The 24,185-nt window shown below is 39.4% G+C and overlaps 2 protein-coding genes and 1 long non-coding RNA gene across 3 annotated transcripts; 1 reads left to right on the top strand and 2 right to left on the bottom strand.

Annotated features, from left to right (window-relative positions):
- Window positions 1-9,561, bottom strand: LOC148266473 (uncharacterized). The gene is made up of 2 exons (XR_015818573.1): window positions 5,921-9,561; window positions 1-220 (listed from the first exon to the last, which is right to left on the bottom strand). It is a non-coding gene; the product is annotated as an uncharacterized LOC148266473 (long non-coding RNA).
- A 756-nt stretch (window positions 9,562-10,317) lies between these two features.
- Window positions 10,318-22,797, bottom strand: ALDH7B4 (aldehyde dehydrogenase 7B4). Its single transcript, XM_088218289.1, has 15 exons — window positions 22,586-22,797; window positions 22,237-22,373; window positions 21,707-21,793; window positions 21,469-21,600; window positions 20,866-20,938; window positions 20,634-20,656; window positions 20,481-20,544; window positions 19,778-19,823; window positions 18,147-18,327; window positions 17,884-18,060; window positions 17,629-17,793; window positions 11,694-11,834; window positions 11,457-11,554; window positions 10,686-10,835; window positions 10,318-10,597 (listed from the first exon to the last, which is right to left on the bottom strand). Exons 2-15 carry the CDS (start codon window positions 22,369-22,371, stop codon window positions 10,543-10,545), a joined length of 1,527 nt encoding a protein of 508 aa, XP_088074415.1. The 5' UTR covers window positions 22,372-22,373; window positions 22,586-22,797; the 3' UTR covers window positions 10,318-10,542.
- On the top strand, window positions 12,653-13,876 carry LOC148266472 (uncharacterized). The gene is made up of 3 exons (XM_088218010.1): window positions 12,653-13,109; window positions 13,209-13,706; window positions 13,761-13,876. The coding sequence occupies exons 1-3, from the start codon at window positions 12,653-12,655 to the stop codon at window positions 13,874-13,876; spliced, it is 1,071 nt and encodes a 356-aa protein (XP_088074136.1).
- Window positions 22,798-24,185: the final 1,388 nt, after the last annotated feature.

Genomic DNA, 24,185 nt, shown 5'->3' with positions numbered 1-24,185 from the left:
TTTAAATGAAATGTATGTATTAAAAATCTCAAATGCAGAAACGTAATAAAAATTTGATTAACATTCATTACACAATAACCAAAATGTACTCAAAACATAAAAAAACAAACTAACTAAAAGAGATACTCGAAATAAGAACTATAAGTATAACTATGAAATCTTTAGGCGTCCCCTTCGCCGTCTTCTTGAGGAACAGGCTCAGGAACAACGTCTTCATGATCTGAAATGATTAAATAAGGAATAAACTACACCAGCCCAGTAAAGACATCACACTATCTCACTGCCACGGAAGTAAATGTGGGTAGAAAGCAAAAATGACTAATAGAGCATAATTTATAACAAACTCGTTTATCAACATAAAAACCTTTACTGTCCACTTACCTCGGTGAGATCCATGAAAACGACATATGAAAGCAATAACATTATCATCATCATGAAATCATATAAACTGTATAACATAACACTTACCACGCATTTGCATTTCAATCATTAAACAACATATTTTCCTCTTTTACCAGCCTACTAGTATCCATGGGGATTCATAGGGGGTCCCCGCTGCCCGTGAACCATTAACATTACAATCTGATTCCAGGGCCGTCCCCATATCCCGTCCGGTATGGGCACCAAAACCATGAACCTCAATACCCCATCCGGTATGAGGGTGAAACGGACCGTTTCCATACCCCGTCCGGTATGGGCGCAAAAACACATAAGGTCCCCATACCCCATCCGGTATGAGAGACCACGTTCCCGGTGGGGTTCCCTACGGACCCGGTCTGTCCACCATCTCCTAGGATATCTAGTCAAACTGTCCACATTTTCCACTTATCAATTCACATAACCTTTCTGCCTTTTTCCTTAATCTCAATCATTCAATCATACACAATATGTAAACCAGTAATTGACACCAAACAAGACAACACAGTATCGGGTTAATCATAATATCAACCATAATAAAGAAAACCATGATTCATGCATACCAGACCATAAAATAAATACATCAGACATCATGCTGCATTTAATACTGAAAAATAGATCAAACAATAACAGACCAACATTGTATCAGACTCGGGCTCCATTGGCAACCTCAATCAATTATACATCTATAAAGTCTCAAAATACTGTTTAATTATTTATTAAGCTTTAATACCGTGATAGGAAATAGGGTGAGGGGTCCTTACTTGTTTCGGGGTCTGAATTCTACTCTACAGTGCGCCTACAGGCTGTCCCTAATTTTCCTGAATTTTTTCTGAAAAACTGAAGCATACTACCGGTACCTGCACGTGTCCCAAAAAATCCCAAATCAGACCTAGGGCCCCTTTCGGCTAATATCAGAATTTCGGCACGGCGGCTCCGTCGTGCTCCGGCGACGGCACCGCCGTCTGCAGCGGCTCCGTCGTGCTCCGGCGACGGCACCGCCGTCTGCAGCGGCGATCCGCCTCGGGTTGGCCATTTTCGACCGAATTCGGCCAAACTTGCATCGGTCCTTGCGATAAAACAACCCTAGGACCCTCGGTGGGCCAAAAAATCACGAAAAATTGAAACTTACCGGCGGCGGTGCTCTCAGGTGTGGCGGCTCCTCCGACGTGAGTCGCGTTTTGATGTTTGGCTCCGATCAACCTGTAGAGAAAATAACGGTGATCACAGTGGTATAAAATTTGCATCGAACGTAGGCCGGGAAGGGCCTCATCGAAGGCAAAAACAGAGGGGGGTCGCGGTGGCGCTGCTTGACTTCGGCAGGCGTTTTCGACCGTTTGGCCGATGGTTTGGCTCTGGTTTGGCCATAAGCGGACTCAGCATCAAAAAACGAGCTAGTGGGAGAAAATTTACCTCGATCGGCGGTTGGAAACTTCCCCAGTGCGGCGGAAGGTGGCGGCGGCCGGCTCCTCCAGCGTCTGGTTCTTCTTCTCCGGCGAGGCACTGGCGGTTAGGGTTTTGTGGTCAGGTGTAGGTGGGGTTATTTATACCCTTTGCCTTTTAATCTCAACCGTCCATCAAGATTAAATCTGGACCGTCCGATCGCGATTTAATTGGGATTAAATCTGGGTCGTCCGTACCTGATTGAATTTGGGGCGTCCATACGCGTGAATCTGGGCCGTCCGTGCGCACGTTTGATCTGGGCCATCCGTGCGCGCGGGAACAGATCTGGGCCGTCCGATCGCGCGCACGCAGATCACCCACGTGGCCCGTCTCGTGTCAGCGTTTTCTTGCCACACGGCGTGTCCTGGTTGGCCGGGGCTGCTGATTGGGCCGCTGACGTGGCACAACTTTTTTAAATTGCGTTTTGACCTCCGGTTTCTGATTTTCTTTTCAAAAACACCCCCAGAATCCAAATTTTCACTCATTTTTCCCAAAATCAATTTTAATTAAATCCAAATAATATTTTTACCCAATTTTATCATTATTTTTATTTTTATTTTCATTAAATTAAATTAAATAAAAATCTAAAAAATTTAAATAAATAAAAATAAAAAATAATAAGATAAAATAAGAAAAAGAAACACTTGGTTGTTACAACACTCCCCCCCTTAAAGAAATTTGGTCCTCCAAATTTGCTTCTTACTCTTGGACGAACAAATGGGGATACTGGGCTCTAAATTCTGATTCTAGCTCCCAAGTAGCCTCCCTGAGCGTGTGGTTCTGCCACACGACCTTTACAAAGATATTTTCCGGTTGCGGAGTATTCTGCTCTTTCGGTCCGTGATACCGACTGGTACTTCTTCATAAGACAAGTTCTCTTGGAGTGGAAGCAGTTCATGAGCCAAGACATGAGAAGGGTCCGGGTTGTACTTACGTAGCATGGATACGTGGAACACGTTGTGGACTCTGGAGAGATCTAGAGGCAGTACTAGTCTGTAGGCAGCAGTATCAATCCTGTCTAAGATTTCAAAGGGTCCAATATATCGGGGGTTTAATTTTTTTCTCCTGCCGAACCTACTAATTCCCTTGAAAGGAGTGACCTTAAAAAACACCCGGTCGTCTTTCTCAAACGTTAGGTCTCTCCTCCGGGTATATGCATAACTCTTCTGCCTACTCTGAGCTGTCTGAATATTCTTCCTGATTTTAACTATTTTGGACGTGGTCTCCTCTACCAACTCTGGGCCGAACAATCTTCTATCGCCCACTTCCTCCCAACAAATCGGTGATCTGCACGGGCGCCCATATAACACCTCATATGGAGCCATGCCGATGCTAGCTTGGTAGGTTTTGTTGTAGGCAAACTCTATCAGGGGTAGATGGTCTTTCCAATGGCCCCCAGAGTCCAGGACACAAGCTCGGAGCATATCCTCAAGCGTACGAATTGTCCTCTCTGATTGTCCATCAGTCTGGGGATGGAAGGCAGTACTAAGAGACAGCTTTGTTCCCATAGCTTGCTAGAAACTACTTCAAAACTGAGAAGTGAACTTGGGATCCCTGTTGGATACTACTGTCACTGGAACCCCATGCAATCTGACTATCTCCCGGATATACATCCTTGCCAACTTGTCCAATGAATCGGTCATCCTAATAGCTAGGAAGTGGAAAGACTTGGTAAGTCGGTCAACGATTACCCATATGGCATCATGTCCTGAACGTGCCTTGGGTAACCCCGATACGAAGTCCATGGTGATATGTTCCCACTTCCACTCCGGGATCGGTAAAGGCTGAAGTAACCCACCTGGGCGCTGATGCTCTGCCTTAACCTGCTGAATACCAAGCATTTAGATACAAAGTCGGCTATGTCTCTCTTCATCCCATGCCACCAAAACTGGGGTCGCATGCTTTGGTACATTTTGGTGCTTCCTATATGCATGGCAAACTTCGAGCTATGGGACTCCGTCATGATGTCTCTTTTTAACTCACTGTCATCTGGGACACACATCCTGTCTTGAAAACGAAGTAATCCATCGGCAGAGATTCAGAATTCTGAGCTCCCTCCCTGTTCTGCATCCTTCTTGCGGGCTACCAAGGCGGGGTCAACTGTCTGGGCTTCCCTTATTCTCTGGATTAACTCGGGCTGGAGTGTCAGGCGACCCAAATATGTGACTCTCTTCAGATCATGAAGTTGAACCTGTTGTGTGGCCCCAATTGGTCTGCATTCTGAAACCATCAAATGGGCTAAGATACCTGCACTTTTCCTGCTGAGAGCATCTGCTACTACGTTGCCTTTATCCGAATGGTATAAGATATCACAATTATAGTCCTTAAGGAGTTCCATCCACCTTCTTTGATGTATGTTGAGATCCTTCTGAGTGAATATGTATTTCAAACTCTTATGATCGGTATAGATCTGAAAGGTCTCTCCGTACAAATAATGGCGCTAGGTTTTCAAGGCATGAATGATTGCGGCAAGCTCCAAGTCATGGGTGGGATAGTTCTTCTCATGATTCTTTAACTGTCTGGACCCGTATGCTATAGCCTTTCCATGCTGCATTAGGACACAACCCATGCCCAGATAGGAGACATCACTATAAACTGTATATCCTTCCGATCCACTCGGTAAAGCCAGCACGGGTGCAGTGGTCAGCCGCTTCTTTAATTCTGAAAAACTTCTTTCGCAGTCCTCATTCCAGTCAAACTTGTCATTCTTCTTTGTGAGTCGGGTTAGAGGAGCTGCTAGACTGGAGAATCCTTCAACAAACCTGCATTAATAACCTGCCATTCCCAGGAAGCTACGAATTTCCTTAACTGATGTCAGCTTTTCCCAACCAAGTACCGCTTCAATCTTTTCGGGATTCACTGATACCCCTTCCTTCGATATGATGTGTCCTTGGAAGGCGGTCTGCTCAAGCCAGAATCCACACTTACTCAACTTCGCATATAACCTCTTGTTTCTAAGGACCTGCAAAACTTGGGCAAGATATTGAGTATGTTCTTCTCTGCTTTTTGAGTAAACTAAGATATCATCGATGAACACGATGAAAAATTGATCCAAGAACTCTCTGAAGACCCTATTCATCATATCCATAAAGATTGTCAGGGCATTGGTTAACCCAAATAGTATGACCAAGAACTCATAGTGTCCGTACCTGGTTCGGAAGGCCGTCTTGGGGATGTCTTCTGTTCTTATCTTCACCTGATGGTAACTTGATTGTAGATCTATTTTAGAGAAGACCTGTGCACCCTGCAGTTGATCAAAAAAATCATCAATCCGGGGAAGGGGATACTTGTTTTTTATTGTAACCTTGTTCAATCCTTTGTAATCAATGCACAGTCTCAATGTTCCATCTCCCTTCCTTGCAAAAGTGACTCCGGCACCCCAAGGGGACACACTGTGTCTAATAAAACCATTGTCTTGTAATTCAGTGATCTGTTTCCTCAGCTCTTCTATCTCAATGTGGCTCATGCGGTAAGGAGCAATCGAAATGGGCTGGGTACCTGGCTATAGGTTTATAGTGAACTCGACTTCTCTGTCCACTGGCAGACCGGGTAGTTCGTTCGGAAACACATCTGGGAAGTCTCGGACTACCGGAATCTCTTGAATACAAATTTTCTTCTTAGGCTTACATAGTCAGAGAAAACAGCAAGATTAAGGCACTAGAAGTTAAGAAAACTTGCCATCAAGGAATAAGTACTGAATAATTTTATTAATGTGTAAATGGCTCCTTGTTAGGAGGATTAAATACAACTTTCTTGTTAAAGCAATTTATGGTGGCGTGATACGCTGCTAGCCAATCCATTCTTAAGATTACATCAAAATCCCCCGTGTCTAACCCTATCAGGTCTACACTCAGTTTCCTATTTGCTATCTCCACGGTACAAGCCCTATAGATAACTTTTCCTAGTAGTGTTTCACCCCCGACAGTAGACACAAACAACAATGAATCAAGTTTATCAGGTGATACATTAATTTTGGAAGCAAAAGTATGTGAAACAAAAGAGTGCGATGCCCCAATGTCAAATAAAACATGAGCTATATGGTCACAGATAGTATACATACCCTGTACTACATCCGAGTCGGCGTCAGCATCCTGCTGGGTAAGGTTGTAAGCTCTGCCCTAGATAGGAGGCCTTCCTTGATTCTGGTTCCTCAGGCATTTTCTTGCATAATGCTGGGCATTGCCACAAATGCGACAAGTGTTGTTGAGGCGGTAGCATGGTCGGTCCCCGTGATCTCTGTCGCAGTGCTGACAGATCTTCCCACGTGTTGCCCCTGGAGCCTGAGGAGGGGCCTGGATGGCTAGTCTGGGCCTCTTATTTGGTTGGGTAGGTGCTGGCCTGCAGAACGGAGCTGAGGGTCGGGAACTCCCTCCTGGCTGAGGACGGGTGCTGAAGCTTCTTTCCACGATCTGTGTCTTTACTAGGACTGTTGAATATGTCTTGAGCTCCAGTACTAACAAGTGTTGCCTGATCTCCAGGCGGAGACCCCACTGGAATCTCCTGGCCTTTCGACCCTCATCCATCAATGTCTCCGGGGAGTATCTGCCCAACTCTAGGAACTTACGAGCATATTCTGATACTGTCATGTTTCCCTGAACCAGTTGAACAAACTTCGTTTCTTTTAGGTGTCGGATGTGTTCAGGGAGATACTCCGCATGGAAGGCCGCTAAGAACTGCTCCCAAGTGACTGGTGTAGGCAAGGTGGTCTGCTTGAGCTCCCACCAACGTCCTGCTTCCCCTACTAGCATGTAGGAAGCAAGGGCAGCTCTCTGCTCAGGAACTACTCCCAAGGTCCTGAAAGCTCTCTCAGTCTCCGCCAGCCAGTACTGGGCCTCTTCAAAAGAGGATCCCCCTGCAAAGGTGGAGGGGTTCAGTCTCCTGTACCTCTCTATGTAGCCCGGGTCGATCAAGGAAGGAGCGGGGTCCCGTGGAGGAGGGACTGGACCCAGCTGGGGATAGACTGGGGGGTCCTGTGGTGGCACCTGCTGATATGATGGGGGCACTGGGTTGTGCTGTGGCGGTGCCGGGTAGTACCGTGGCTGGGGCACCGGGTTGTACTGCGGCAGTGGTACCGGGTGGTACTATGGAGGAGCATGCTCGTGCCAGGGTGGCTCGGGATCAGCCTGCTGTAGCGGAGGCTCAACCTGCGATAGTGGAGGAGGGTCGGGTAACTCCCTTCTCTCCTCTCGCCCTTGCTGGGCAGCTATGAACCCTTCCATCATCTCAAATAACCTGTCTACATCCTCCCGAAGTGAATTATCCCGGGCCGTTCGATTTAGTGGGGGTCTTCCTCTCCTCATCTCTCTACACCTGCATTTCATAAGGAATGGTTGAGTAACGATTTATCAGTGAATATTTCTCTAAGCATTATTGTGTAAGGGATGGGTTCGAGGAACGCGGCTCTGATACCAACTGTAACGGCCCCAGAAATTTAAATGAAATGTATGTATTAAAAATCTCAAATGCGGAAGTGTAATAAAAATTTGATTAATATCCCTTACACAATAACCAAAACGTACTCAAAACATAAAAGAACAAACTAACTAAAAGAGATACTCGAAATAAGAACTATAAGTATAACTATGAAGTCTTTAGGCGTCCCCTTCGCCGTCTTCCTGCGGAACGGGCTCGGGAACAACGTCTTCCTGATCTGAAATGATTAAATAAGGAATGAGCTACATCAGCCCAGTAAAGACATCACATTATCTCACCGCCACGGAAGTAAAGGTGGATAGAAAGCAAAAATGACCAATAGAGCATAATTTATAACAAACTCGTTTATCAACATAAAAACCTTTACTGTCCACTTACCTCGGTGAGATCCATGAAAACGACCTATGAAAGCAATAACATTATCATCATCATGAAATCATATAAACTGTATAACATAACACTTACCACGCATTTGCATTTCAATCATTAAACAACATATTTTCATCTTTTACCAGCCTACTAGTATCCATGGGGATCCATAGGGGGTCCCTGCTGCCCGTGAACCATTAACATTACAACATAATTCCAGGGCCGTCCCCATACCCCGTTCGGTATGAGGGTGAAGCGGGTCGTCCCCATACCCAGTCCGGTATGGGCGCCAAAATACATAAGGTCCCCATACCCCGTCCGGTATGAGAGACCACGTTTCCGGTAGGGTTTCCTACGGACCCGGTCCGTCCACCATCTCCCAGGATATCTAGTCAGGCTGTCCACATTTTCCACTTATCAATTCACATAACTTTTCTGCCTTTTTCCTTAATCTCAATCATCCAATCATACACAACATATAAACCAGTAATTGACATCAAACAAGACAACACAGTATCGGATTAATCATAATATCAACCATAATAAAGAAAACCATGATTCATGCATACCAGACCATAAAATAAATACATCAGACATCATGCTGCATTTAATACTGAAAAATAGATCAAACAATAACAGACCAACACTGTATCAGACTCGGGCTCTATTGGCAACCTCAATCAATTATACATCTATAAAGTCTCAAAATATCGTTTAATTATTTATTAAGCTTTAATACCGTGATAAGAAATAGGGTGAGGGGTCCTTACTTATTTCGGGGTCTGAATTCGACTCTACAGTGCGCCTACAGCCTGTCCCTAATTTCCTTGAATTTTTCCTGAAAAACTGAAACGTACTACCGGTACTTGCACATGTCCCAAAAAATCCCAAATCAGACCTAGGGTCCCTTTCGGCCAATGTCGACATTCCGGCACGGCGGCTCCGCCGTGCTCCGGCGACGACGCCGCCGTCTACGGCGGCGATCCGCCTCGGGTTGGCCGTTTTCGGCCATTTTCGGCAAAACTTGCATCGGTCCCTGCGATAAAACAACCCTAAGACCCTCGGTGGGCCAAAAAATCACAAAAAATCGAAACTTACCGGCAGCGGTGCTCTCGGGTGTGGCAGCTCCTCCGGCGTGAGTCGCGTTTTGATGTTTGGCTCCGATCAACCTGTAAAGAAAAGAACGGTGATCACAGTGGTATAAAATTTGCATCGAGCGAAGGCTGGGAAGGGCCTCATCGGAGGCAAAAACAGAGGGGGGTCCCGGCGGCCCTGCTGGACTTCGGCTGGGTTTTTCGGCCGTTTGGCCAGTGGTTTGGCTCCGGTTTGGCCATAGGCGGACTCAGCATCGAAAAACGAGCCAGTGGGAGAAAATTTACCTCAATTGGCGGTCGAAAACTTCCCCGGTGCAGCAGCGGGTGGCGGCGGCCGGCTCCTCCGACGTCTGGTTCTTTTTCTCCGACGAGGCACTGGCGGCTAGGGTTTTGTGGTCAGGTGTGGGTGGGGTTATTTATACCCTTTGCCTTTTAATCTCAACCGTCCATCAAGATTAAATTTGGACCGTCCATCGTGATGCAATCTGGGCCGTCCGTGCCTGATTGAATCTGGGCCGTCAGTACGCGTGAATCTGGGTCGTCCGTGCGCGCAGGAACTGATCTGGGCCGTCCGATCGCGCGCGCGCGTATCGCCCACGTGGCCCGTCCCGTGTCAGCGTTTCCTTGCCACGCGGCGTGTCCTGATTGGCCGGGGTTGCTGACCGGGCCGCTAACGTGGCACAACTTTTCTAAATTACGTTTTGACCCCCGGTTTCCGATTTTCTTTTCAAAAACATCCCCAGAATCCAAATTTTCACCCTTTTTTTCCAAAATCAATTTCAATTAAATCCAAATAATATTTTTATCCAATTTTATCATTATTATTATTTTTATTTTCATTAAATTAAATTAAATAAAAATCTAAAAAAAATCAAATAAATAAAAAAAATAATAAGATAAAATAAGAAAAAAAAAACACTTGGGTGTTACAATATTGATTTTGAAAAAGAAATTATTCGTTGTTTCAAATATATTTTATGTGTAAATTTTAATTATCTTAATATGTGTAACTAATCATTATATTTTATTTACTTGATGTATAATACATGAAAACCAATGGAATTGTATATTATTAAGAGATTAATTATATTGTTTACTTGTTAGGAACTTAATTATGTTATTATTAATATGCAAATATCATTTAATTATCCTAATAACTACATTATTTACTTATCAGAAAGTTATTTGTGTTAATACGCAAATGTCATTTAATTACAAAAAATATTTAAATTTCTATGCAATATATGTGTATGAGTGTGTGTATATATAACAAGCAGACAGTCCTATTTTCTAAGTCTTTGAACGGCTCGTGGTATACTTTTAAACATAACATGTTTCTCAGCCCTATCCATTATTGAACAATGGTATACACACACACACACACACACAGGTATGTGTATAAAGTCACAAGAGGAAAAATATAATATTTGTCGGAAACATTTTGTGTTAAATTAAAAGGAATCTTAAACCACTCCAACACCCACAACTCAAGCATCATTACTCTGTACACACATACATATATATATATATATATATGTAAAGTATGTATGTTAAAAAGACATGGAAGAAATGTATTATTATTCAAATTGTTCTGCTGTGGGGGGAACCATGGCTGAGCCAAGTCCAACAAAAAGCAATCTACTCAGCTTAAGCCAGAGGGCTGATACAGGTTGTAAAATAGCTCTGTATTGATACTCTCTATTCAACTCAATTAAAACCATTACTGGTTCTAAGTACAATATACTGATACAAAGGAAATTTATTTGCATACTAACTATACCCACTCTTACCCGAAATTAATTCCTTGTGCCAACGGTAGTTCGCTCCCATAATTGATTGTACTGTAAAAACATGATACCCGCTAGACTAAGAAGTACTGATAAAAAATATTACACAGTAAATAATAATAGAGTGAAGAATTAAGATTACCAAGTCGAGCGTCTCATGTATTGTTTCCAAGAGTCACTTCCTGCTTCACGGCCACCACCTGTAGCCTTCTCTCCGCCAAAAGCACCGCCAATTTCAGCACCATTGGTTGGTATATTCACATTCACAATGCCACAGTCGCTTCCTTGAGGCCTATTATATGACACGCAACTGGTTAATAGGTCCTCGGTGCTGACATTAAACTCGAAAGAAACTTTTCTATTATCACACAAAAAGAGGAAAAAAAAAAAACCCTCAAGTCCGCCTCAGTTAATTACATAAACAAGTTAAGTGTACTCTTCACTGAAACATATCAATTGCAATTGCATAGAACTTCCCCCACTTGCTAAAAAAATTTAGTATTTATTCTATATTAAAATTATCTAGAAAGTTAATACATGAGAAACCTCGTTTATATGGATTTTACCTATTATATAGGACGATAATAAGTGATAAACATCATTTATAGATATTGTTCATATCATTTAAGATAACAACAAGTGTTGAACCTCATTTATAAAGTATTGGTGCCCATTTTTTTACTCTAATTTGTCTATTTAAAAACTGACTAGTTGGCTGAAACATTCAAATGAAAAAATTCAGATCACTATCTAATTTTCTTCTCATCTCCTCTCTTATTTTACTCTTGATTGAGTCCCAACAGCAATCACATAAATATCCAAAGAAAATGAAAAAGACTTAAACAAAATTCATAAATAGTGCAAGAAGAAAATCATAAACTTCAATGTCAAGGCATTGGATTGAAACACTAACCCGATCCACTTGAAGATAACTTCAGGTCTCCGTGTGAAAATAGAACTGCTTAATCCCTGGGGTACTGAGTTGTTTATTTCAATTGCTTCTTGTAAAGTCTGTGTGAAAAGAATTTGGTTATTGAAGTTGAGGCGCATGCATTACAAAGCAATACAAAGATGGTAGAAATCTTTTTTGTAGCTCTGCTACTTGTGCAAAATGTTCAAACTAGAACATCTTCTAAATCAAAAAAATTACCTTAAATTTCATAACATAGAGAACAGGTGCAAACAACTCTTCTTTGACAACACCTGCATTCGGAGAAATCTCAACTATTGTAGGCTGGACAAAGTTCCCTTCAGACTCTATTACACTCCCACCTGCGAGGATTGTTCCGCCCTACAAAACATCAAAGTAAGTAATAATAAACTTTCCCAACTAAACCAAATCCAATCAAAATAACCTCTTTTGTGGTCTTTTGTGAAATGATCCTAATTAAAATACTTGACTACAAGTTTCACACACAAAACCAATAAATAAAGTTTTGAGATACAACCCAATGAACTTCTAGATTATCTAAACATAATATCAATAATTCCATCACATTTGATGCATCATTTTAGAGGGAACAGCAGAGAAAAATTCAGCCATAAGTGGGCCATAAAAATTCAGCCATAAAGCGGCCCCAACCTGGAACTTCTTATGAATCATCACAATATATTCTAAGAAATTTCAATCCAAAGAGGCTATGAAACTGCTTTAAATACGTTTTGCTTTAGTGTCCAGCAGTTTATAAGTTGTGGACTATGGTTCATGAGCTGTTTGACATTAGTTGGGTGATGGCAGGTTTGGTGAGAGACAATTTGGGCATAGAAGGGCATTAGCGGCCCAAGAAAACAAGTGGATCTGTAGAAAATAAATAATTAGAAGAATAAATTAGGATTAAATATATTTATTTACAGCTGTTATTTTTGTTTATGAACTGTACATTCTATGTAAATGGAAGATGTCACCAACAAATTTCCTCCTTAATCAGAATTTTATTAGAATTTCTCCAGAATTTATTAGGTTGTTAGAAACAGCAAATTTGTATATATATGTGTGAATCACTCATCAAGAAAATGAGAAATATAATATTTTTCCTCTCAATTTTCTTCATGGTATCAGAGCATACCTGATCCAAGAAGAAATCAAACCCTGTTGAGCCTTAATCAGAAATGGCCTCAGGTGACCTTCCACCCTCTCCACCAGAAGTTTTCTCTGGTTCTTATCACCACACAGCAACAACCAGAGTTGTGAGTGAGCTACCATCGTCCTGTATCACAGGACACAAACTCGACGGCAGTAACTTCCTTCAATGGTCGTCGTCTGTCCGTCTCTTCATCCGCGGAAAAGGGCGTTATGGGCACCTCACTGGCGAGCTCGTGCCTCCTCCAGCCTCCGATGCAAATGCACAAACATGGGAAATCGAAGACAGCATGGTCATGTCCTCGCTTATCACCTCAATAACTCCTGAAATCGGAGAGAATTTCCTTCTCTACGAAACTGCTCACGAAATCTGGAAGGTAGTACAGGAGCTCTACTCCAGCAAGCAAAATACCTCTGCAATATTTGAAATCGAGTCAACTCTCCATGACCTTCGGCAAGGAGAACTCAGTGTCACCCAGTATTACAGTATCCTTAATCGAAGTTGGCAGCAGATGGACGCCTTTGAGAAATGTCGCTGAAACTGTCCCGAGGACGCGAAAAACTTTAGAGCCTTCGTGGAAGAATAACTGGTCTTCAAATTCCTGTTAGGGCTGAACAAAAATCTCGACGCGATTCGGGGACATGTTCTGAGCACCAAGCCTTTGCCGAGTCTTCAGGAAGCATTTTCTAAGGTTCGACGCGAGGAGAGTCATCGGAAGATCATGATGGGAGAGATTGATCAACCTCACCCGACTGAAAATTCTTCAACTCTCACAACCCGAGTGATTGACAGTCGAACGGAGAAGACAAGGCCCTGGTGCGATCACTGTCGAAAGCTAGGGCACACTCTGGATCGTTGCTGTAAGCTTCACGGCAAGCCAAGTGACTGGAAACCACCTTCAGGTGAGTGGAAAACGTCGAAAGCAGAGACCTCCAGCAAACATCAAGGAAATCATGTGATGGCTGAGGAAGTAATTTCTGATGAGATAGGAAAAGACCCATTTACTCCTGAGCAGTTGGAAGCCCTCCAATGTATTTTGTTCAAGAAATCTCACCCGGTCAATGCCTCTGTGGCACATAAAGGTAATATTATTGGCTTATATGTTTTTTCAGAAAAATGACAGGTGTAAGTGGTAGACTCTGGAGCATCTGATCATATGAGTGTAAATTTTTCAATATTCCAAAATTACAGAAGATATGAAGAAAATTTTTCAATCAGAATTGCAGATGGTTCTCTCTCAACAGTGGCATGAATGGGTTCTGTAAATTTGTCTCCAAATTTGACTCTCTGTTCAGTTATCCATGTTCCAAATTTGGATTGTAATTTGTTGTCTGTCAGCAAGCTATGTGAAGATTTGAAATGTGCTACGAAATTTGTTTCTAATATGTGTAATTTTCAAGATTTGGACTCGAAGAGAACGATTGGCAGTGTTAGGATGAGCTCAGGATTATATTTGCTTCAAATCAACACTTCTAAAAGACAAGCTCACAATGTAATATGTGAAAACTCTGTTTCTATTTCCGAAAATAATGACCATGATATTACGTTGTGGCACTATAGATTAGGACATCCAAACTTCATGTACTTGAAAAAGATGTTCCCACTACTATTTAAAGGAAAAGATCCAGTTTCATTATAGTGTGAAGTTTTCCAATTTTCTAAACATACTCGAAGTTCATTCCCTAACCTACCATATAAACCATCTAAACCATTTGCATTAATGCACAGTGATGATTGGGGCCCTTCCAGGGTTTCCAACATTTCCGGAACTAGGTGGTTTGTATCTTTTATTGATGACCATACAAGAATCACTTTGGTATTTCTCATGAAAGAAAAATCTGAAGTGGGATCCCTGTTTAAAAAATTCCATACAATGATTCGAACCAAATTTCATACTACTATTCAAGTATTGAAATCCGACAATGCTTATGAATATTTTGAAAATACTCTTGAAAAATACTTTATTGAACATGCCATTATTCATCAAAACTCCTGTATTCATACTCCACAGCAAAACGGCATAACCAAAAGGAAAAACAGACATATACTTGAGGTTGTCAGATCACTCATGTTCACCACTCATGTACCAAAATATTTTTGGGGAGAGTCTGTTCTTTCAGCTACTTATTTGATTAATCGGATGCCCTCCCATATCCTACAGTTTCAATCACTGTACACTATCCTCTTAAAAATCTTTTCCGATTCACACATCTTAAATACTTTACCACCTAAAGTCTTTGGTTGTTTAGCATCTGTCCATGTTCATAAACATCTTCGTGGGAAATTAGACTCAAGAGCAATAAAGTATATTTTTGTTGGGTACTCAGCAAATAAAAAAAGATACAAATGTCTAATTCTGAAAACCCGTCGGTTTTATAATACAATGGACGTCACATTTTTTGAGAACCAACCGTTTTATCCCACTAATGATATTTAGGGGGAAACATTCACTCAGAAATATCAGTTGTGGGATGTGAATGTACCTCCTCTTTACCCACTAAATCCACCACCAGACAAACCTTCTCTGGAGACTGAACCCGAAACCTCACAAAAGAAATCAGAACTAAAATTAGTTACAGAAAGCACGTTACCTACAACGAGTGAGCTACGTATCTATACGAGAAGAAACAAAGGAAAAGCACCTGAATCATCCAAGCACTGCCATGAATCCACCGTTGATCCAGGTAATGTAATCTCTGTACCAACTCTTGATTCCGTTGATTCTAATCTTCTTATTGCTTTGAGGAAGGGTACTCGAACATGCACCAAATATCCTATACAGAACTATGTTTCATTGGACAAATTATTCTCGAAACATCATGCTTTTGTGTGCAAGATAGACAGTAGCTCACCTGAACCCAGAACAATATATAAGGCCTTGGAAATTCCAGAATGGAAGTTAGCTGTCCTAAATGAGATCAAGGCACTTGAAAAGAATAAAACATGGGAACTAACTGATCTTCCTCCAAGAAAGCGTTAAGTGGGATGCAAATGGGTCTTTACAACTAAATATAATCCAGATGAGAGTATGAATCGGTTTAAGGCTAGCCTGGTAGTCAAAAGCTATACACAATCATATGGTATAGACTATCAGGAGATGTTTGCACCAGTTGCCAAACACAATACTATTCGGGTACTCCTCTCACTTGCATTTAACCTTGACTGGCCATTGTGTCAACTAGATGTAAAGAACGTATTCCTTAAGGGTGATTTGGAAGAAGAGATGTATATGAATATACGACTAGGGTTCGAATTAACTGACAATCCTCAGAAAGTGTATAAATTGAAGAAATTACTTTATGACCTAAAACAATCTCTAAAGGCATGGTTTGACATATTCATAAGAGCTGTAAAACATAAAGGATATGAACAATGTCAATCAGATCATACATTGTTTGTCAAACACTGCATCTCAGGTAAGAAAACTATTTTAATTGTACATGTTGATGATATCATTCTTACAGGAGATCACCTTGAGGAGATTCAAAAACTTAAAGAATTCCTTGTCAAAGAATTTGAAATAAAAAATCTTAGAGTACTGAAGTACTTCCTCGGTATGGAAGTGGCTAGATCAAAAAGGGAGATTTCAGTTTCTCAACGAAAGTACATTCTGGATCTCCTAAAAGAGAGTGAGATACTAGGAAGCAAGCCCGCTGACACCCCGATAGATTCAGTCATCAAACTTGGATCCAGAATCAGTGATAAAATGGTTGACAAAAGGAGATACCAAAGACTTGTTAGGAAACTTATTTACTTAACTCATACAAAACCAGACATCAGTTTTGCAGTAAATACAGTAAGTCAGTTCATGCATCAACCAACTGAAGATCACATGAGAGCTGTGTATCGGATTCTGAGGTATCTCAAGAAGACTCCAAGACAAGATTTATTCTTTTAGAAGACAGATAAAAGAAGTGTTGAAATCTACACGGATGCGAATTGGGCAGGTTCTACAGATGATGGGAGATCTACATCAGGATATTGTACCTATATTTGGGGTAACCTGGTTCCATGGAGAAACAATAAACAATTAGTTGTGTCTCGCAGCAGTGCATAATCTGAATTTAGACTCATGGTATTTGTGAAGGTATATGGTTAAAGAGAATACTTGAAGAATTAAAGGTTCTCAATAATATGCTTATGAAAGTATGGTGCGACAACAAATCAACAATCAATATGGCCAAAAATCCAGTACATCATGATAGAACCAAACATGTGGAAATCGAATGTCATTTCATTAAAGAGAAATTGGAAGATAGGAGTATAACTCTGATGCACATTCCAACGAATCAACAGATCGTAGATATTCTAATGAAACCTCTTCTCAAGAGAACCTTTGATGACATAATATTCAATCTAAATTTACTCAACATATACGTAAACTAAATTGAGAGGGAGTGTAGAAAATAAATAATTAAAAAAATAAATTAAGATTAAATTACATTTATTTACAGCTGTTATTTTTGTTTATGAACTGTACATTCTGTGTAAATGGAGGGTGTCACCAATAAATTTCCTCCTCAACCAGAATTTTGTTAGGATTCTCCAGAATTTGTTAGGTTGTTAGAAGCAGCAGATTTGTATATATATGTGTGAATCATTCATCAAGAAAATGAGAATTAGAATATTTTTCCTCTCAATTTTCTTCAGGATCTAATTCCGCTCTCTATCTTTTGGGTAATGTAGAAGGAGATGAATAGAAGGGTTTTCGATGGGGTTGAGAATTTAAATGGTTTTGATATTCTTAAGAATAGATGATTTCAGACTCTTATTTTTTTGTTACAGGGTCATCCTTTTTGTTCTATAGAAGATTTGATGGACCTTATTGATACATGATTGACTTGTAAATTTTGTACATGGGTAAACACGCCTTTAGTGCCTATACTAATACAAAATTCACAGTTCATATTTCAAAAAAACAAAACGAAACTGCTTTAAATGGTGGAGGTGTTGATCAAATGAGATACATGAGTGAAAAAGGACAACATGCTGTAAGGAACCTACCTGAGATTTGATGACTTCAATTCCTTTCTTGAAATTGTTTCTTGATTCCGAAGTATGTAATGGCCCAAGCAAGACGCCTTTTTCTAATGGATTCCCTACTTTAACTTGCTTGTATACCTCAAGCAGTCGATCAAGTACTCTCTGATAGACACTTTCATGAAGAAGCTTTAAGACAAGCAAACAAAATATTTAGCAATTGAAAGTAACACTACTATCAACGTATAAAAGCCAACATAAAATGGCATATATAACTACCAGCCTACGACAAGTTGTGCAACGCTGACCAGCTGTACCAACAGCAGCAAAAAGAACAGATCGGACAGCTAGCTGGATGTCAGCATCATCCATGACAACGATAGCATTGTTTCCACTTAATTCAAGCAAACATTTGCCATATCTTGCATTCACCGTTTGTTGCACCATTAAGCCCACCTATACTTACCATATCAAAGATAAATAGAAGTCCATGTAGGATATATACATTAACCAAAATTTCCAAAATTTTAAATAAAGTCCACCTTTGAACTTCCAGTAAAGGAAACCAGAGGAATACGTGTATCTCTTGAAATTGCTTGACCAATTTCAGCACCACCACAGAAAGATGTAAAAATGGCACCCGGCAAGTTGTTCTTCTCTAAAACTCCAGCAACTAACTTTGTCATAGCAACAGTTATCAGTGGAGTGGTTGGAGCACCTTTCCTGTTGTTTATGAAGTAGATTTGTTTATCAATTTTCTAATCCAAGTAAATTTTTTAACCTTATTTGTGCCAATGGTTTCACAAAAGGCAGATTATACAATTGGAATGAAGTAGATTTAGTATGTAGAGACTTCAATTGTAAACTTTGAAACTGAGTACAGAGAAATAGCATAGAAATAAAGAACCAAAGCACCTTTAAATTGTTATTAAAGAAAGAACTTTTAACTTGATTATTCTTTTTCTTCTTTTCCTAGTCATGCCAATACTTTAAGAACTAGTTGTTTCACTTGATTGATGGCTTTCTAAAAAGAAACTTCGACTTTCATGTCAAGTGTAGTATTCCCTTTTAACATGCCGAGGGATCTGCTTCAAATTCACTAAAACATTAACTTGCAATTCTTCTTCCTGCTTCTATCTATTCACTATTCTTCATAGCATCAACTTACTGCATCATCAATTCACTTAAACAATTCAAAATGAACAACTCAAATCCAAAGTCACTATCCTAACCTTTTATCCAGGCACAAGAAAAGACCGATGAATTGCAAAGAATGAAATCAAAATGCATTTGCATATCAAACTATAGGATCAGTAATTCCAGAAAGGTCATATCCATCAAATCATTGCAGAAGGGCGTGGAATGTGCCCGTTAAGTGTAATTTGCAGAATTGGGAAGTGGAAGAGTATGTGGAGTTGCCGCTGTGTTTATCTAATATTAAAATATCCAAGAACAATGATAAAAGAGTATGGTAGTCAGACAAAAAGAGGGGCTTCTCTGTAAAATCATACTAAGAATTTGTTACTATGAGAGAGAACAACAACAACCAAACAGTCCCTTTCAAGCAAATATGAAAAATCTAAAGCACCACCTAGAACCATTTTTTTTTTTTCGCTTGGGAAGCGACTAAAGAGAGGATTTTAACAATTGACATGCTTAGAAGAAGAGGAAATGTGCTGATAAACAGGTTATTTCTGCAAATCTGATGAGGACACTTGTTACCATTTGCTGCTGGGTTGTGCTGTTACACACGGCATATGGTCTTCTGTTTTGAGGCTTATTGGGGTGGATTGAGTTACGGCAGGTAGTGTAAGTAATGAACTTTTGGCTTGGGAGGGTTTGTGTATAAAAAAGGGGGAGACATTTATTTCTTGCACCACTTACTATTTTTTAGATGATTTCGAAAGAAATAAATGGTAGACCTTTTGAGGGGGTAGAGATTAATCTTGGTAACATTAGAGATAAATGGATTCACACTTTTGGATTTATTTTACTGGGTCATGATATTAAAAACCTAGATGATATAGGTGTGATCATTGACCAATTGATAGATTTGTAACTATTTTGCATATGGGTCGTACCTTCTTCGTACCTTGTGCATAATAATAATTCACTTTTATTTAAAAAAAAATATATCAAAATGCTTTTTTCCCAGTGTAGTACTGTGACTTACCAAACAACACAGTTGCCACAAACCAGTGCAATACAAGCATTCCATCCTACAGAAACACGTGAAAATGCATGAATTTACTTATATTATGAAAGCTGAAAAAAAAGCCAAATGCCACAGCATATTTCATCTGAGCAACAGTTGAAAACTGCATGAGATTAACTAATATTGTAATATTGGTGCAGATCCTTTGAACGAAAAACACTTAGAAATTATCCTTTCTGATTGGCACAAGTTACTGATAGTTCCAATGCCAATGTGTTTTAACGGATAACCAAAACATTTAGAAAACCTTTACCAGATGTAATAAACTGATCCCTTGGTCCTACAGCAAATAATGTGCTAAATGAATTCTTCATTGCAATTGAAACTAACAAGCTTTAATCATCATATGTTGATGGCCTCCAATATGCTAAGCAGTAAAAATAAAGTCATCCTTTTGATCCCAACAGAGTGACCAAAAAGTGAAGTTTGAACCTCCTGCTCATATCCAAACATAGCGACCAAATGGATGCTCAAACTTCACTTTTACCTTCTTTTCGGGTTGGGAAGGAATATGAAGATATCTTACAGAAACTGGGTAGCAGAATCATTTTAAAAGATCCCAGAAACTATGAGCCACAGAAAGTCCATATCATTACTTACAATCTCAAGAACCAATAAGATTGCAATTTCTTAATTTAACAAATCATGGTATAGAGCTTACCAAGGACAGCACATGGGAAGTTAAAGGCTGTAATTACACCAACTATCCCCAGGGGATTCCACATCTGTCCACAGAATATGGAAGCAAAATGTTAGTTCCAAAGATAGAAGATAAGTTGTGATCTTAGTACAAAAGTATAAACATGTAACACACCTCTAACATCATATGATTTGGACCTGTAGACAAAGAATTACAAACATAATTACTTCATAATTAACCTTAATAGGAATTTGGAGGGGGTAAGGAAATATATTTAATCCCAAAGTTGACAGTTTGATTGAATTGGAAAGCCTTGACCAAAGAACAACACAAACAGATTCTTTTCCCTGAAAAGCCCTTTTTTCAAAACAGCGCATAGAAATAGACTACAAGAACTAAAACTTACGTTCCGAAGGTATTACTGATCCATTCAGTTGCCGACTTAATCCCACAGAAAAGTCACACATGTCGATAATTTCCTGCAAGAGTTAGTGTTCGTTTGAGTTAGAAAGCCTAAACAATTGCAGTACCAGAGTGATTACTAACTGTTGAGATAATTCAGACCAAATACAATCACGGAAACTTTCCAAAGAGATAAAATGGCAGACTGAGGATTTGGGCTTCTGTGTTGGCACGGCAAGCCATATTTACATATCAAGGGTGTGTAAGACAATGACGCAATAGGTTATTTTTGTCAAGTATGTTATTTAAATAGCATAGATTCTCAAACAAAAGACAGACAAGTGACCAAAGATTGCTATATAGATTGTTGATGTGATAGACAAGCTCCTGGAGAGTGGATGACAAAACCCTTTCAATTACATCAATCCCAGCTAAAACTTTCCAGTAAGTAACACATAAGTAATCAGCCGAACTAAATCTACAAGAAAAAGTTAATTCTTCTTACAGACAGGTTTTCAAGAAATTGTTACAAGTAAGAGCACAAAAACTTGTGGCAGAGACATATGTATGCTTTGACCGAACTGACCTATTCTGAGATGAACAATACCTGAACTTCGCCAAGGCCTTCAGGAAGAATTTTTCCCATTTCAAGTGAAACAAGGCGACCAAGTTGGTGGAGTTTTTCTCTCAACGCGTCACCTATTTGTCTTACAATATCACCTCTCTTTGGGGCAGGAACCTATATGGTATGTGAAAAATAAAACAGATATTAAGCTAGCAAGTTATGCTTCAAGTATTATAATACCCATGAAATTCATGAAGTCAAGAAGCATATAAAATCATACCTGTATCCATAACTTTGCGGCTTCACTGCAAGCTTTCATGCCTTCCTCATAATCTTCAATAGAAGCCTCCACAACTTCAGCAATTTTCTGAATCAGGATGATAGACAAGAATCAACTTAACATCACTTATAGCAGGGTGGAACGGATAACAATTTCATAAAGCATCCATCAAATGCTATTATATCATAGTCGTTCACCGGTATTTAGGATATATCATAAACTGAAAACCAAAACATAATTGAGGGAAAAGCTTCATAGATGAAATCTATAAGATATAACAGGGGACATATTTGGTTCATTGCTTGGACCAAGGATTTAAGCTTCAAGATGATAATCAGAATACAATACAAACCCACATCAAAACTTGGAAAAAGGATCTAAAAAAACCCACCTCAGAATTCATTGAACAAAAGAGGAATCTCAGATGAATCCCAATAATCAATCATAGCCATGATAGTCACATAAGAAATAAACCCTGAAGGAACAAAACAAACACACACATGTACTGATTATGTATTAAGAATCAGAACCTGGTTATTTGCAGGATTCAAAGAGGAGACAACAGGGCCATTTCCTTTCCAGGTACCATTAACGTAACTTCCCAGAGTCCGAGAACTCAACCCGATCTCACACAAAAACTCGTACTCTTTGTTTGCGAAACTCATCTCTGCATTAAAAAACACGGGACAAACCAAATTACAAATCTTGACGAGCTATATTCAGTAAAGCAAGATACTTCATTCTTATACAAGTAACCCGGGGCTCTAATCTTCTCGTTTTTCATTTAAAAAAAATCCATTTTCTCCGAAGAAAAACACATGATTGGGAAACGGGTGCCAAATTTGGCATCAAAAGTAAGGATCGAAAGAAAGTTTCTACCTTGGTTTCCTGAAAATTTGCTTTGCAACCAAACAGCGTCAGTGAAACAAAGCAGCTAACTTTAGCAATGAAGAGGAAATGACAGGTGGGTGGGTTTTTTATAAGGAGAAAAATGAAATTGAAACAGAGGAGACGTGAAGGTGAAGATCATAGCGGGGAAAGGGAAGAAGAGAGACGTGTAATTTAGGAGGACTGCTTTGGGATTAGACCGAGGATGATTTGTCCATTTTATCCATCTGGATCATATATATATATATATATATATATAATATTTAGTATGTACTAATGTATGATCATCTTATAATTAAAATTTAGATTTTGATCTTAAATTATCATTAAATTAAAATAATTGCGGAGCCAAAATCCGTTCACGGATCCTCCATTTTTATATTCAAAAACATGAATTAAATTATAAAACACTAGTTTTTTTTGTGGGTTGAAATCATATTCTACATTCTGTGTATTTTCATGCAAAAACATATATTAATTATACTATTTTCTCATTTGAAAATTAATGATGTTATTATTATTTATATTTATATTATGGGGTTGAGTCTGAATTGTACATTTTATATATTTTTTGATACAAAAATTTATTGTATTATTTTTTTATTTGAATCCTTTTATTGTTGGTCAATAATTATTTTATTTTTATAAAAAATACAACTATATAACAAATAATCATGTTATTTATTTATTTATTTATTGAATTCCTTTTAGTAATTAAAAATTCATTAAATAAATATGTTTATTATTATCTTTTTATAAATTATTATTGAAGTAATATCTACTTATAACATATATCGCAAATCACTAATAAAACAGTTTATCCAAAGAAAACTGGTAGTTTAAAGTTATCACAATACATAAGAAGATTATACTAATATTTTAATTAAAAAATAAATTTAACATATAAAATAATTGAAATCAAACTTTTATTTTGTAATAACTGCAAAAAAAAGAGAAAATTTGTATGTATGTATAGATGTATATGTAAGGTGAGATTTTCAGAGGTAAACGGCGTCGTTTGGTGGAGAGGGGGAGAAAACGACGTCGTTTGGAGTGAAAGAGGAGGAAAACGACGTCGTTTGAGGGAAACGACGTCCTTTGGTAAAGAGGAGGAGGAAACGACGTCGTTTGAAGAAGGGAGAAGTGGACAGTTGGGATGAGGTGAGATGGACGGGCAGGATGAGAGGCTGGTGGGGTATAAATAGGAGAAGGAAAAAAAGAAAAAAGAAAAACAGAGAGAGGAAGGGAAGAAAAAAAAAGAAAACAGAGAGAGGAAGGGAAGAAAAAAAAAGAAAACAGAGAAGAAAGAGATCAAGGGCGGGAAGAGAATGTGAGAAAGAGAGAGAGAGAGAGAGAGAGAGAGGAGTCGGATTGAAGAGAAACGAAAAGAGAGAGAGGGCAGGAAGGAGGACCGTGACGGTGCGAGCCACGTGAGGAAGGAAGATGGAGATGGGAGATACGGTAAATTTTGAGTTCTTGTATAGGTTTGGTGTGAGTTCGGATTAGTGATTTTAGGTTGAGAAATATAGATTTTATTTGGTGTATAGAGCAACAGAACTACAATGTAGGGACAGGTGAATGTGGGTGGCAG

The sequence above is a fragment of the Carica papaya genome, chromosome 4, assembly GCF_054855325.1.
Source record: "Carica papaya isolate Zhongbai chromosome 4, ASM5485532v1, whole genome shotgun sequence".
Taxonomy (NCBI): domain Eukaryota; kingdom Viridiplantae; phylum Streptophyta; class Magnoliopsida; order Brassicales; family Caricaceae; genus Carica; species Carica papaya.
The sequence above is the reverse complement of the archived record's forward strand: the minus strand, read 5'-3'. Positions and strand labels throughout refer to the sequence as shown.

Coding starts and splice junctions, on each gene's coding strand:
- LOC148266472 (XM_088218010.1), top strand. CDS start 12,653: ATGGCCTCAGGTGACCTTCCACCCTCTCCACCAGAAGTTTTCTCTGGT. Junction 13,110..13,208: donor CAGTGTCACCCAGTATTACA/GTATCCTTAATC, acceptor TCGTGGAAGAAT/AACTGGTCTTCAAATTCCTG. Junction 13,707..13,760: donor TGCCTCTGTGGCACATAAAG/GTAATATTATTG, acceptor TGTAAGTGGTAG/ACTCTGGAGCATCTGATCAT.
- ALDH7B4 (XM_088218289.1), bottom strand. CDS start 22,371: ATGAGTTTCGCAAACAAAGAGTACGAGTTTTTGTGTGAGATCGGGTTG. Junction 20,657..20,865: donor ATCAGTAATACCTTCGGAAC/GTAAGTTTTAGT, acceptor CTTTGTCTACAG/GTCCAAATCATATGATGTTA. Junction 10,598..10,685: donor TACATGAGACGCTCGACTTG/GTAATCTTAATT, acceptor ATGTTTTTACAG/TACAATCAATTATGGGAGCG.